Source organism: Lottia gigantea, assembly GCF_000327385.1.
Source record: "Lottia gigantea unplaced genomic scaffold LOTGIsca_2, whole genome shotgun sequence".
In the NCBI taxonomy this organism is placed as follows: domain Eukaryota; kingdom Metazoa; phylum Mollusca; class Gastropoda; family Lottiidae; genus Lottia; species Lottia gigantea.
The window spans coordinates 4,361,914-4,377,577 of NW_008708400.1; the positions used below are offsets into that span (position 1 = coordinate 4,361,914).

Here is a 15,664-nt window from a genome sequence, read left to right on the forward strand (position 1 = left end):
CTAATGGTGTTTGATGATTATTCCATTGTGTTTGTGATTGAGGGAAATACGTATGATTTGAAACTGTTGATCTACTAAAATAGGGTTGTGGTTGTGGTGCTGGTGACGGGTGTGGAGGGGAACTAAACGAAACAGTATTCGTTTTAGTGTCTGAAGGCGTTGAATAATTTAACGGTAAAGGGGATATATTATACTTATTAGTCCCGCATGAGGTATCTGAAACAGAAACTTGAGTATTCCCCGAAACACTATTAGGTTTAGGGCAAAATGCGGGCACCGACGACTGAAACTTTACCTCTGACTCTGTTGGAATCAATGACAAAATAACTCGATCTCTATTAGCAGGACTTAACCCAGATAACATCGTCTGAAACTGAACTACCAACTCATCAACTGTACTATCACCTCCCTCTGCCATCATCAAAACTACAAATAAACTACAAATAACCAATAAGATAGCATTAAACATCGACCCTGAAACACCAATTATCATAACTTACTTACAATACTTATTTACAAATATAGCACTATAAACCAATGACATAAATATAGCAATACATAGTTTTTTAAATAAACATACAAATATATATTATATTATCACAATTCACAGATAAAGTTACAGAATATTATTGAAAATGCAAAAAAAATAATGATACAAAATAAACAAAACCTAGGCGTCCCCAGGTATTCAAACACATTCACACATCAAAGACAAACAAAAAATTGCATTGAAAGTCACAAAATAGTCACCAAAAACGTTGCAGGCCTGTTATTACCGACACCAACACGCGAAAAGACACAAAAAATCAATCCAATATAAATTAAATCCAGCGAACATTCACTTCAATGAAAATCAATTTCAATTCAATTCCAAATTACCGAAATTCCAATCCAGCCCCACGTTGGGCGCCAATTATGTAACGGGGATCTTTCTTTGGAAGAGGATATATTAATAGACTAGCTTTATATATACAAGTTTATTTACAGACGTCATTTGATAACTTCATAATTCTGTTTGTAGAAACTCTTTAACCGTTCAAGTGAACAAAACTCTGAAATATATTTACAATTAGGTGAATAAGTGAAACAAGTAATAATATTATATACAGGAAAAGTAATGAATAAATAAATAAATAAATAATTACCCTAAGTCCTAGAAGTTTCCTTATTATAAAATATTAAATTTCCTATCTTTCCTGTTTGACTCAAACTGAACAACTGTGTGACACTGAGGTAACAAAATGAACATAAATGACAACCAATGAACCCTAATGACTAAGACAAAATTCAATTAAAAACAACTCAGTACATATAAACAAACACAAGGACATACACCAACTGAGCAACATACACCAACTGAGCAACATACACCATACAACATATATAGACCAACTATATACACTATTACATAGTCAGAGAGGGTTTCCGCTGGGCTGCTTTAATATGCCCTCTATATACCAGTAGTTCGACTGTTATATTGTTCTAGGACGCGCGTTGCTGCGGTACATCTAACCACCCCGTTGTTTCATTAACCCGGCTTGGGACTTCATGAGTTCAAATCAGGCTTTTAGATACAAACCGAAAAGAATGTCACTTTTCACGTAGAGGTCTAGTGCAGTTGCAATGAACGACACTTCAGTCCTTCTATTATTAGAGTAAGTAATTCTTGGGTACTTTCTTCTCTGACTTTATTCAACTTGTATGTTTGTATTTTCAGTGTATATTGTTCTAGCGTCCCAGCTCCCGTTTATATATGAAGAGTTCTTTACAAACTACTTTATTTGTTCTCCTAAACTAGTTAGTTAAGATTCAAATATACATACGAGGTGTAAGATGGAACTGTGGAACTCTATTATTCCACTCATATTTATACTCATTTGAGAAAAACTTTTGAAATATTGAATGACCACGATCAAAAGGAATTAATTCAGTCCAATATGTTACAAACATTATATTTACTTTTTTAATAGTTTTTTATCAGCATATTGAACTTGGTCTAAATGTTCACACATGATCACAATTAATTTGTATTATTTCAATTTTGATCATAATTTCAAATGAATATTATTAGCATAACATTACATTGTATTCTGTAGCCAAGATACCACAGCCGTCACTTCTAATAGTTTATATTGTAAGAGGGGCTGACTTGGACAAGGCGTCTATTCGTTCGGATGGAACAATAAACCGAGGTCCTGTGTGCTATCGAAAAAGAGCAGGCTAATGCCGCAGCAAAATTTCCTCATTGCAACCCAGCGTGGCGCTGACCATCGACAGTTGGAAATCGAAAAAGAGCAGGCTAATGCCGCAGCAAAATTTCCTCATTGCAACCCTGCGTGGCGCTGACCATCTGCATTAGCCCACATGGTGCAGAAAAGTAGGACGTTTAAAACTACATTCCTTTCATTTTATTTAATTTCTAATAGTTTATTATCTACCCAAGATGTTCCAACTTTTGCTTCATAGGTTATTTTGTAGCCAAGATATCGGATATCTCAAAATCTTGCTTAATAGGATTATCTGTAGCCTAGGTATCTCAGCCATTGCTTGGTAGTTTATTCTGTAGCCAAGGTATCCTTGATCTTACTTTAAACCGTATACTGTAGCCAAGATATCCCTGATCTTACTTAAAAACGCATACTGTAACCAAGATATTCTTGATCTTACTTTAAAACGTATAGTGTAGCCAAGTTATCGCAGCTCTTAATAAAAATAAGTGTATTCTGTAGCCATGATATCTTCGTCCGTATTAATGTATCCTATAGCCAAACCAAGATATCCCAGACCTTCTTTAGTAGTGTATTTTGAAGCCATGCCATCCCATCCCAGATTTTAGGCCTACTACATAGCGTATTCTTATAATGAATTCTAAAATCTGCGCTTGATACAAATAAATGAATTAACCTATTATAAATTGTCTGCTTAGAAGGTGCAGAGTCTGCTATCTAACACATGATAAATATACATGGAATGCATAAAGTAGAAGTAATTATGCATACGTTAATATATTTTATCCCGATTCGTCTGGTGTGTGTCTGGGGGTTTAGATGGAATAATAAACTTCTCTCTTCTCAAGTGAGGCATATAAAAAGAACCCCGGTCTAGACAGATATATGCAAGAGCAGTGAAATAAAACTCCATTTCATTTCCTGCATATTAAAATCTCGATAAATCTTATAATACTAGAACATAAATAGAATACAGGGACAATGACAAAATAAGGTCAGGTATCAGATATCAGAATGTAAAAAGGCACAATAAGATAAAGTCTGGCAAAAATAATCGTTCACATTTTGAGACTATTCATAACATGTCAAGAGCCATACTTTGGCCTTATTAGTACATTACCAAACCAAAACAGAATTGAACCTCTCATGTTGAAGTTTGGAATTGTCCCCTGATGTGCACAAATATCTTTTGTAGACTATAAAAATCAGAGGAACGTGCTGCATTTAAAGACTGTCACTTTAAATAAAAGTTAATAGTAGTCTGAAATTAATAAAGCTAGTTATCTACCTTGAACTAAATATAGCATCATGACCCCAACATGACCTGTAAGTCACGTGTATATACAAAAGTTCGAAGTAGAGTAGAAAAGGCAATCATATCAGCTGATTGTGTCCACAAGATACTCAGAGTTTTAAAAAATGGCAGAAGGTAGTGGACTGCGATATGAAGATAAAGTAACGATTGTCACCGGCGGATCTAAAGGCATTGGGCTGGGTGTCGTTCAAGTATTTGGTGAGTGATTAGCATTAAAACTTTATAAGACTAAAAGCGGAGAATTCTTCGACTCAGTCAAGTATTATGTTAATTGAGTGCCATTTTCATAGCAGGAAAAGAAGATTTTGATTCTGAAAATTGATATTGATAAAGTGTGTGTTTTTTTCTGAAGAACATATCTAGGCTATAACAGTATCTAAGGGTGTATTTTCCTTGATTTGAAGAAAGCCTTTGACCTAGTTAACCACGATCTCTGTATAAAAAAAACTTTCTTGAAAATAGAATACGACATTTGATGAAACTTTCATCTCCCCGTTCCATTCAGTATGGTGCTCCACAAGGCTCTCTCCTTGGCCCAACACTCTTTAATATCTTTTTATATGAATTACCCTTGATTTTGAATTTGTGACCTCTTTGCTGATGATACTACCATTTATGCCTCTGCTAAGAATTTATTATGTCTTGATATTACCATTAAGAATTGTAAGATCGAAAATGTTCCATCATTTTAACTCTTTGCAGTTATCTTAAATCATACAAAAGTCTGATCACACTAAATATGTTCCTAATAAGATATTAAACCAAAAAACCCCAAATGATCTTTTATAAAACTTAATTTCATTCATCTTGTAAATCATTCAAACATCAATTTAAACTTTCTATGAATTTGGTAAATTATAAATTATCTCTGATAAATTATAAATCAAAAATTATGAATATTTCCAATCGCCACACCTATTTCATTTTAACAAATTAATTATTTCATTTAAACGAATTAATTATTTCATTTAAACGAATTAATTATTTCATTCAAATGAAATAATTATTTTGTTTAATCAAATACCTTATTTCGTTTAAGTATTTTGTTACAAGAAAAAAAAATTTGTATAAAAAAAAAATAAAATCATATATTTTTTTGTAAACGAAATTTGTTTTCGGTGAAACGAATTAATTATTTCATTTAAACGAATTAATTATTTCATTTAAACGAATTAATTATTTCATTCAAATGAAATAATTATTTTGTTTAATCAAATACCTTATTTCGTTTAAGTATTTTGTTACAAGAAAAAAAAATTTGTATAAAAAAAAAATAAAATCATATATTTTTTTGTAAACGAAATTTGTTTTCGGTGAAACGAATTAATTATTTCATTTAAACGAATTAATTATTTCGTTTAGACGAATAACGTTAAAACGAAATAATTTATAAAAGTATGGAAAATTACGCCTTAGGGGCTCTGTATTTAACCATCTTTGAGTTTCATTTGATTTTAGTCCAGTGCTTTTGTATAGAAGACCTTATACAAAATCTACAAAATAGTCTATACATGTATTTATATAGTGGAAGATTGATTCTAGGGCCTATAATTGTGTATATACTATTATAGTGTTATGTTATATTGTTCAGTTAATGTTTAGACACAATTTTTAAAAGGCCCTTTTGCATAATTGTTTAAGTAATAAAGAATTTATTATTAAAATGACATAACTTTTTAGGGTCTGTTCTCTGTTTATTTTAGGAAAAGGGGTGAGCTTATTATAACCCTGGTACACAATATGAAAAAGTGAATATATAGGCTTATAACCATATTGTGGGAGCTTTATGATATAAGAGAATACGTGACCTTACGTTGGTATTCTGCTTCTGCAGAAGTGGGAAAACCTTGTCAAGCAATTCCTGGAATATGGCAAAGTGCACAAGTTGGAATGAGACATATCGAGGGATGTCTTCATACTCAAGTTCCTGCATTAAAAGAAGGCCCAACACTCTTCTTGCAAACCAGGGTCCTATCCAAATCCGTTTCTCAGCTTGTCTTTTCTTATGTGAATGGATAATCAAAAACCCCACAAGCCAAATCAAGACGTCCGAGGAATCCAATTTTGTCAACTTTGGCTTCCGACATCGCTTTATATGTCGTGTAGTCTGAGGGGATGGATAGCATGATAGCCTGCGATATGATTCAACATGATTGCTCTACGATGTCTTAGCACGATTGTAGGGAAAATTATGTAGTATGTGGCCTGCTTCATATTCAATTTTAATTACAACATTCTTAACTTGAACATGAACTTAACAAAGACAGTAGTTTTTAAAACATTATCAGTTCGAAATAAAACAAATTGTGATATGAACTAAGCAACCAAGGTTGTTGTTGATTATAAAGGTGACACCAGTTCACAGATAAAGTTCATGGTTTCTCCTTGTATTTAAAGTAACCATCCCAGTTAAAAATCATGTCTGTGATAGCCCAGAAAACTTTATTAGTATATATTTAACAATATACGCCCAAATTATAAAAGCATTTGAAGCTATTTAATTCATTCCTAAAAATTTCACCTTCGCTGTCCCTGTGTCCAATGATGCATGATAGTGAGACTAAATTGGAAAGGTGTTTAGACTCTTTTTATTTGGATGGGACATATAAACTGAAAGTTGAAAATATATTAGGTATTGTTAATCTGCTGTCCTTGCCAAAATTTCTCTAATGGAACACCTGACTCTAACTGTGCATTTACCCAATAGTGAGCAAAATTTATTATATACAATTTCATTTTTATTTCAGTTAAAAATGGTTCTAAAGTTGTATTTTGTGCTAGAAATGGTATGTATGTTAAAATATTTGTTTGAAATAGTGAATTAACAATATGACAATAAGTCATCACATGATATAATTAACACTCACAATAGAAGGTAATAGTAACTCAGGTGCTCTTTCTATAACCTGAAAGCCTGGGTATCAATCCCAGCACAGGTCAAGAGTCTTGACTTAATAGCCCTGGCAAGTTGAACTGCTATGCAACAGAAAATTAGCTCAAAGCATGTTTAGGTTGGCATTGATGTGGTAAGCATCAGATGCTGTACAGTGGGCACCATTGTCTCCAATAATCCCTGTTGGATTGACACTGAATCACGAATGTCTTGAAACAAATTAAAAGAATTTTTAATTTTAATGGACCTTTTCTTGGGTTTTCTTCATGTTTATCTGCCAGCGACCATGGCAAGTACAATTTTATCAATAAATTATCAATAAAGTGATAACTAGAGATATTTTGTTTATGACCTTGATAGTCTAATGATATACCGAATATCAGGCTTTTATGTCAAGACCTTTTTAATATTTATAATTATAACAAACTCTTTATTTTACATAATTCCGGTCAGAAACATTTAACTCATTTCTTATGTTGTCATCTTCATAGTATTTGATAGTAAATGGTGGACTTAGCTTTTATTAGAGCAAACATTTTCTGTTTGTTTCATTTTTATATTGAAAACATGAGAATAATAATCTCAGATATCTTTAATTTATGCCAAAAGTGCTCCAAAAGAGGAGAAAATGGTTTTAATAATTCCTTAAAACTTTGAAGGCCTACTGTATTTTTATACCTTGTTAACAACATATTACCAAAATAAAATGTTTTACTGTTAAAATAGAGTTCAATACATCAATTGTAGAGCGATATAGAAATATTTTCAGACTACTTCCCTACTAAATATTTTTTTTATCAATATTATTACAGTAGATGGTAAGTTGCATGCTTTTTGCTTGTTTTGTATTTAGTTATGTCTGATGTAATTACCAATTATTTAGTCTTTCCTTGTCCACCTCAGCATAAGAATCTCCCGTCTTCAATGTAACAGCAATGTTGCCTTCATGAGAAATCTCTGTAAATTCACACAATCACTATTGATTTACATCCAATTTTAGTTGATGGAATCATATTATGTATGAAAAATTGATTTATTCCCTACATACATCATGTATTACACCCTTTTTTAGTTCATCCAATGATTTTTGACACAATTACATCATGTATGAAAATTGATTTACACCTTACTTAGTTGACACAATCACATCATGTATGAAAATTGATTTACACCTTACTTAGTTGACACAATCACATCATGTATGAAAATTGATTTACACCTTACTTAGTTGGCACAATCACATCGTGTATGAAAATTGATTTACGCTTTACTTAGTTGACACAATCACATCATGTATGAAAATTAATTTACACCTTACTTAGTTGACACAATCACATCATGTATGAAAATTGATTTACACCTTACTTAGTTGACACAATCACAGCATGTATGAAAATTGATTTACACCTTACTTAGTTGACACAATCACATCATGTATGAAAATTGATTTACAGCTTACTTAGTTGACACAATCACATCATGTATGAAAATTGATTTACACCTTACTTAGTTGACACAATCACATCATGTATGAAAATTGATTTACACCTTACTTAGTTGACACAATCAGATCATGTATGAAAATTGATTTACACCTTACTTGGTTGACACAATCACATCATGTATGAAAATTGATTTACACCCTACTTAGTTGGCACAATCGCATCATGTATGAAAATTGATTTACACCTTACTTAGTTGACACAATCACATCATGTATGAAAATTGATTTACACCTTACTTAGTTGACACAATCACATCATGTATGAAAATTGATTTACACCTTACTTAGTTGACACAATCACATCATGTATGAAAATTGATTTACACCTTACTTAGTTGACACAATCACATCATGTATGAAAATTGATTTACACCTTACTTAGTTGACACAATCACATCATGTATGAAAATTGATTTACACCTTACTTAGTTGACACAATCACATCATGTATGAAAATTGATTTACAGCTTACTTAGTTGACACAATCACATCATGTATGAAAATTGATTTACACCTTACTTAGTTGACACAATCACATCATGTATGAAAATTGATTTACAGCTTACTTAGTTGACACAATCAGATCATGTATGAAAATTGATTTACACCTTACTTAGTTGACACAATCACATCATGTATGAAAATTGATTTACACCCTACTTAGTTGGCACAATCACATCATGTATGAAAATTGATTTACACCTTACTTAGTTGACACAATCACATCATGTATGAAAACTGATTTACATACCTTGTTTTTGACACAATCGCATCAGGTATGACAATTGGTTGACACCCTGTTTTAGGGGACACAATCACATCATGTATGAACATTTATTTGCACCTTGTTTTACTTGACCCAATCGTGTATGAAAATTAATTTACACTTTGTTTTAGTGACACACTCACATCATGTATGATAATTGATTTGTACCCAATTTTAGTTGACACTACCACACCATGCATGAGAATTGATTTACATTGTTTTTAATAGAAACAATCGCATCAGGTATGAAAATTGTTTTGCAACCTTTTTTGTTGATACAATCATTAAAAAACAAAATCATAAAAAAAATTTAAGCTATAACAAGTGAATGATATCTCAGCTAAAAAAAAAATCCATGCAGGTTTCATCATTTCCACTGTTCTCTAAATTCCATTAGAAGCCAATTATTTTTTAGAGTCTGAGGGTAAAGCTGTAGAAAAGGAACTAAATGGTCTTGGTATTGGTGAAGCTACTTTCATTGCTTGTGATGTTACAAAAGAAAGTGAAATTAAGGTTGGTGCGTTAAAAAATTAAATTTACCAGGAAAATGTCTTTAAAGATGTACAGTTCACTAAATTGTGCACTTTTTCAAATCGATGAATATCTATATTTAATAACAAAATCTAATTGTCAAATTTTTATGTTATTTATAGTTTGACCTACCAGTATCTCTCTCTTAAAGCTATTTAAAAGAATCACAAAATGCTTATTTATAGAATTATTTAATTTACTTAACTTATCTATATAAATTTTATTTCAGAATTTAATAGATAAAACAGTAGAGAAATATGGTCGAATAGATTGTTTAGTTAATAATGCTGGCTCTCGTAAGTTTGATAGATTATTTCTGTTCTTGACACGGTAAGATAAAGGTCAAGGAAGGGCTAAAGATTATTCATGAATATCTTTCGTGATTGATCATATTTATTCCTGTAAATAAAATGCCAGAGAAAAAATCATAGGCTAGCAGCTTTGTATGAATTATGCCTTTGAAAAATCCAAAACTGTCCTGTAATTTAACAAAATGAACTATGAACTTTAGACAAATCACTTTGTTAAAGTTAAAACCATTGCCACACATAGATATTTCTGGTATCATGACATCATAGATCATATACTTACTGATATCATGACATCATTTATGACAAAATTAATGATATCACAATATCAAAAATCTACCTGAAACTAGTTGATATCATGATATAATTAATCATAAACTGACTGATATCATGACATCACCAATCATAAACTGACTGATATCATGACATCATTGATCATTACCTAATTGATATCATGACATCATTGATCATTACCTAATTGATATCATGACATCATTGATCATTACCTAATTGATATCATGACATCATTGATCATTACCTAATTGATATCATAACATCATTGATCATTACCTAATTGATATCATGACATCATTGATCATTACCTTATTGATATCATGACATCATTGATCATTACCTAATTGATATCATGACATCATTGATCATTGCTTCCATACTACATGTGGAATTGTTTCTTGAAGAGTGAGCAAAAGTTACACTTTATAGCTAATAGAGTGAATATACTAAGTTGGAAACAACATTTCGACATAGAGTGATCACGAATTGCACAATATAATATAGCCAATAGAGTAAAAACGCTAAAATGACATGATATTTCAGTGAAAAATTGTTAGGTCATCATGAAAATCGGTAGGGATCATCTTCATAATGACATTGACCCACAAAATAAAAATAAAGAATCTGTAAAGAATTGTAGCCCGTAGAACAATCATGGTATAAACAGATTATAATATACAACCAAACTGTCGGAATATAAAGAAGATAAAAGCTTTGCTTCAAAATACTACAAATAACTGAAAGTATGCTCTATCAGGTTGCAAAGCAAACACAATATTCTGATAAACCATTCTTTTCAGATCCACCACATATGCCGATAGATGATTTCAGTTCAGATGATTTTAGAGAATTGTTAAATTTAAATCTTGTCAGCTATTTTATAGCATGTAAAGTAAGTTCTTTTGGTTCTTAAACTTTTGGTCAACTTTGTTAAATATTGTGGATAATGAGTATAAGGGTGTATTAAGACAAGTTTCAATGAAAGCACTGGCCTAGGTTATAGAGGAAAGCTGTAATAGAGTAAAGTCACGTGCAATAAGTGCTTTTATTGTAACTATTGCTCTGCTTGCTGGTAGTGAAATCATTTGCAGAATAAGCACAAAACAACACGTTTAGATCTGTATTTTAATCAGACTGCATCATTTTTTACAGTTTTGCAATTCTTCCATTATTATGTATTGAATTTGATTTGATAAATTTGATTGTTACAGTATGCCTTGCCTCATCTCAGAAAAGTTGAAGGTAATATTATAAATATGTCTAGTTTAGTTGGATCTATTGGACAATATGGTGCTGTTACATATGTAGCCACAAAGGTATGCTCATATCAATCATATACATCTCAAGGCATTAAAGTGTCTAGGGATATTTTACTTTTAATGAGAAGATGTCTAGTTGGCAAACCCTGTCAAGTGTCAACTTGGAAAGAAATAGGTACATGTATGTTTGCCTTGAATGCTGGTTGGTTAAGACACCCCAAGCCTTTGAAGATGTTGTCATGAATTGTTGTTGCTCTGTCTGTCAACATGTTTTGTGAAATTGGAGTGACCATATAAATTAATGAGATATTGGAAAAGATGGACCAACGCAACAGTTTTTGCCGTTGACTTAAAACAATAAATTTGTTCATGAGCTCAATAGAATCTGTAATTTTCAATTTTCGGTGTGTTGAAATCTGGTGACCTTGAATAAGTCATCTTCACTCATAATTCCAGTTGACCCAGCTGTAAATGGTTACGGTTAATCCGGGAAAGATCAATGCCAAGAGGTTTGGTAGAAAGGATCCTTAACTGTTGTTGTCCTCGTAAAATATAGTTGATTCTTTCTTTCTTTTCTGAGTGTTGAAAAGAGACTTGACAGATTAATCATTATCGTTCATGTTGCTCTTTATTTAGTCATACAAATTTCATCAGAGTTCCATTAAGTACCTTACTCCTATATGCACCTTAACCTTAAATTATTGTTATGAGGTATTCTAACTTTATATTCAGGGAGGCATCACATCTTTCACTAAAGCTTTAGCAGTTGATGAAGCCAAATATAATGTTAGAGTTAATTCGTAAGTAGCTAGCTTCAATGTTCAGATCATGGATTTTGAGTCAAAATAAGAAAATTTCTAAACTGAAGGGTAATTGAAGAAAATTCTGTGTTACAAGATGTAAATTCTGACAAACTTAATGACAAAAGCTTTAAAGTCTGTTGTTGGCAGAAACATTGATTGTTACTTTATCTGGCACACTGTCAGCAAACACAATCCCTAGTCACACAAAAACATTGTCAAGAAATATTAATTTCATCAAAACTGTGTGAAAATCAGAGTTTATTTTAACCAATATTTTGAGGGAATAAGACAGGAGTTTAGTTGTTGAACTAGTTTTTTGCCTGTATGAGACCTTTCCTTAGTAATTAAATTTCAAACATTAAAATTTTCAAAGTTAGGATAGAGAATAGGTATATGAAAGCAAAGATAACTTTCTTTAATTATAGAGTATCACCAGGTAATGTTTGGACACCTTTATGGAATAGTGGAGCCAGTAAAACAACTAATCCAGAACAAACAATAGCAAATGGAGCTGATAGTCAGGTTTGTTGGATTTCATATCACCAGCGGCAGGGCTAGCCTCTAGATACTGAGGGTACAAATAGGCTGACTCAGTAGGGGGACAAAGTCGAGGCTGAATTCAAAATGCAGCAACTCTGTGAAGGCTTTTCTTCATTAATGTTCTGAAATGTATAGTTTTATGTTATGTGAAAAATAGAATTTTCCAAAGAGATCATATTCATTTTTTTCTAATTTATTGCAGTTGTTGGGACGTTTTGGCACTATTGAAGAATCAGGACAAATGTGTTTATTTTTGGCATCAGAAGGAACATTCTGTACTGGTATTGATCTGCTATTATCTGGTGGAGCCGAGTTGAATTATGGCATCAAAACTATGAAAGGAGAAAAACAACTTCCATTTTAATTGTTGGTAGAGTTTTTTTTACAGAAACTTCTCAACATTTTTATTTCTTCCATTGAATTTCAAGTTTTAGGGTAGGGATGAAGCTTATGCACAAAATTTTAACGGTCTCAGTATTTTTAATTTTAATCTGTAATATGATTTGAATGTTGAATTTTATATTTACATTTACATAATTTTCAAACTCGGGTTTTGAAAGACTAGAAATTTTGTAGATTGAATCAAACTATTTTACATATTATTAGTTGTTAGATATATTTCTTCTCATTTTAAAACACCACTTTCGGTGACATCACAGATCAATGTTTCATCAGTGGTGGAGTCAAGGGAGAGGACAGAAAAGTGGTTTGCGCTTCCAATTGTACCCCGCCCACTTTATATTCAACAAATCTAAATGTCTATCTTTTTCCTCCAAAATATTTGTCAGAATGCACAAAATCAATTCATTTTCTCTAAAATTTTCTTAACAGAACCCTCTAAGACTCTCTATGAGAGACTTGCGATTATGACACCACCACAGAGTTTGATTTGATTCAGTCTTAGCAGTTGTCCCCCTTTTGAGCCAGTCTGCCCCCAGTAATCGGAAGGCTGGCGCTGCCACTCTTTCATACTATTAATAGCTAGTTTTGCTTTTGGTAATTTAAAGATTTCAAACTTCTGCCAAATACTATTAAAGCTGTAAAAATGCTATTTTGAATTTGAAGCCTAAATAAGATATCTTTAATCAGCTTAGACTTTATACTAAGATGGATTTTTTTTTAATTTGTTATTCCTGTTTTAATTAAGCATGAAATTCTTTTGTTACCTTATATGTCTTATATTTTTTGTTGATTGTTATCTTTTTCTAATTTTTGTTATTGTTGATAGAGTATGATTAGAATCATAAGAAGATTAGCTTTATTTAAAAATACGCACCACTTTCAAATACATTACATTGGAACTCATTGGATATAGGACCAAGTTGTATAATGCATGCTTACAATTGATATACACATATAGAGGGCCTTCATTGAAAGGTCCACCATTCTTTAAAATTTCCTTGCACATAACAAATAAGATCTAGATAGACACATTCATGTGCCAAAGTTATGTTATTTGGAACAATTTCATGCCCTTTACTTTAACTTGTAACTGAGTCCTCAACTCAAAGGAATGCCTCAACTCAAAGGAATGCCATGTTGTTGTTTACATAGTGCATGAAAACATAACCTAATTTGAGAAGTTATTATCCCATGCAAGGTTTTTATGAACCTGGTAACAGTACTGTGTGATTAAAAAGTAATATGATATGAGAGTGATATGTTTAGCACATGTGATTTTTTATGTGATTTTTATCTTGTTAATATTTCTTTGTTATGTATCATACATACTTTCAATAAATACAGGGTATATAAAGTTTTTATATTTGAATTTTGCTAGTCATCACATTTCCCTTTTACTTATTGACTAGACCTAATGATTTTGAGGTCAAGAGGCCTATATTCCTGTATAGAAATTTGATGCAATATCATGCAATTTATTATAATCTGTTTTAATATATTTCCCTATGTTATTTAATTCCTTAAAATTGTTAAAAATAAAAAAAATCAAATAGTTGCTGATTAATAAATACCTTTGGACTACTTGTGCGTTTTGTTCACTCTTTGGTGTTTAAAGGGACAGATGCGCCATTTTTGGGGTTGTTGATAGTAATCTTGAATAGATGTAAATAGTCTTCAAAAGTACTAGAAACGAGAGAAAATCACATAATTCCTTTAAAAATACTTCAAACTAGGAATTTTACTCACTATATTTCTATATATGTCTTTTCTATATATCACAGAGTATCTTAAAGTCGTCATTTTCACATTGCTCAAATTTCGACGGTGAGCTGTGAACACTATTACTGATAGCTCAGCTGAAAAATTCTTAGTTTAGTTTAGTTTAATTTAGTTTCTGAGATTAAATTTGATGGTCAAAAAACAATGGCCTAGCTTTCCCCTTAATAAAAAATGTTAAGATGCTAAGACTTCTAAGAAATCTAATTTTGGCTGAAAGTGACAATCTGTTCTGGTTTTTCACCAGAAGCTCCAGTGAGTTAGACGATTGCTGGCTAACCTGAGGGTCCTGGGTTCAATCCATTTGCCCTCTAGAAAAATGGTTTGCACCGTTATATTTCCACAAATTTAAAAATATGATTTTTATACGTTTCCGTTATGTGTCAGAATGCACCAAATCAATTTAATATTTCGAAAATTTTCTTTGGAGAACCCTTCAGACGCCTCATTAGAGGCTGGCGACTATGACAAAGTTCAGTCTCGATATAGAGTTGGGCGATACGAGATTTTTTTGTGTATGTGCTATAGACGAGTTTTTATCACGATAGGTTCATTATATCGTTATATAGAAAAATTTTCTGAAATAAAATTTTTGTAATGTCATAAAGTATCTCGTTTATTGTTACTGCTTTAAGCTGTTTGAAAACCGAGGCCCAAGATCTAAGACACATGTAGAGTAAGTCAAATAATTTGGCCATGAGGCTGATGAGGTTGGGTTAAAACAGACACAGTTTTGTCTATCAAAATCAAAGGTATCAAGTCTTGTATGCTCGTTGCTATGCATATAATGCACATTGTGATATCATTACCTTATCAAACTATAGCGTTTACCAAAATACAAGAGGGTGAGATAAAGCACAGGACCTTGAGTCGAAGTTCTGTCAATATTAATAAAATATGGGCAATGTGGAGAAAATATTGTCAACGTATATAAAAAAATAAAGAGAAGCCTGTGATTAGCCCTACAGAAGGCCATCGGCCGGTTTTTTTCTTATACCAGTTTTTTCGATAATATCTTAATAATATCGTCCCACTCTACCTCGAC

At 31.8% G+C, this 15,664-nt stretch overlaps 2 protein-coding genes across 2 annotated transcripts in view; one reads left to right on the forward strand and one right to left on the reverse strand.

Annotated features, from left to right (window-relative positions):
* LOTGIDRAFT_152903 (hypothetical protein) overlaps nt 1–1,550 on the reverse strand; it is a gene marked incomplete at both ends in the record, with an annotated part of 7,007 nt that extends 5,457 nt beyond the window's left edge. Inside the window, 2 exons of the mRNA XM_009053401.1 lie at nt 296–474; nt 1,514–1,550. Coding sequence (XP_009051649.1) covers nt 296–474; nt 1,514–1,550 — 216 coding nt within the window. The remainder of the gene's footprint in view (nt 1–295; nt 475–1,513) is intronic.
* Nucleotides 1,551–3,647: 2,097 nt separating this feature from the next.
* LOTGIDRAFT_208963 (hypothetical protein) lies at nt 3,648–13,474 on the forward strand (the record flags this gene model as incomplete). The annotated part of the gene is made up of 10 exons (XM_009053402.1): nt 3,648–3,741; nt 6,291–6,329; nt 7,249–7,254; nt 9,122–9,219; nt 9,467–9,533; nt 10,640–10,731; nt 11,051–11,155; nt 11,831–11,898; nt 12,327–12,423; nt 12,644–13,474. 10 exons carry the CDS (start codon nt 3,648–3,650, stop codon nt 12,803–12,805), a joined length of 828 nt encoding a protein of 275 aa, XP_009051650.1. The 3' UTR covers nt 12,806–13,474.
* Between the last annotated feature and the right edge of the window lie 2,190 nt (nt 13,475–15,664).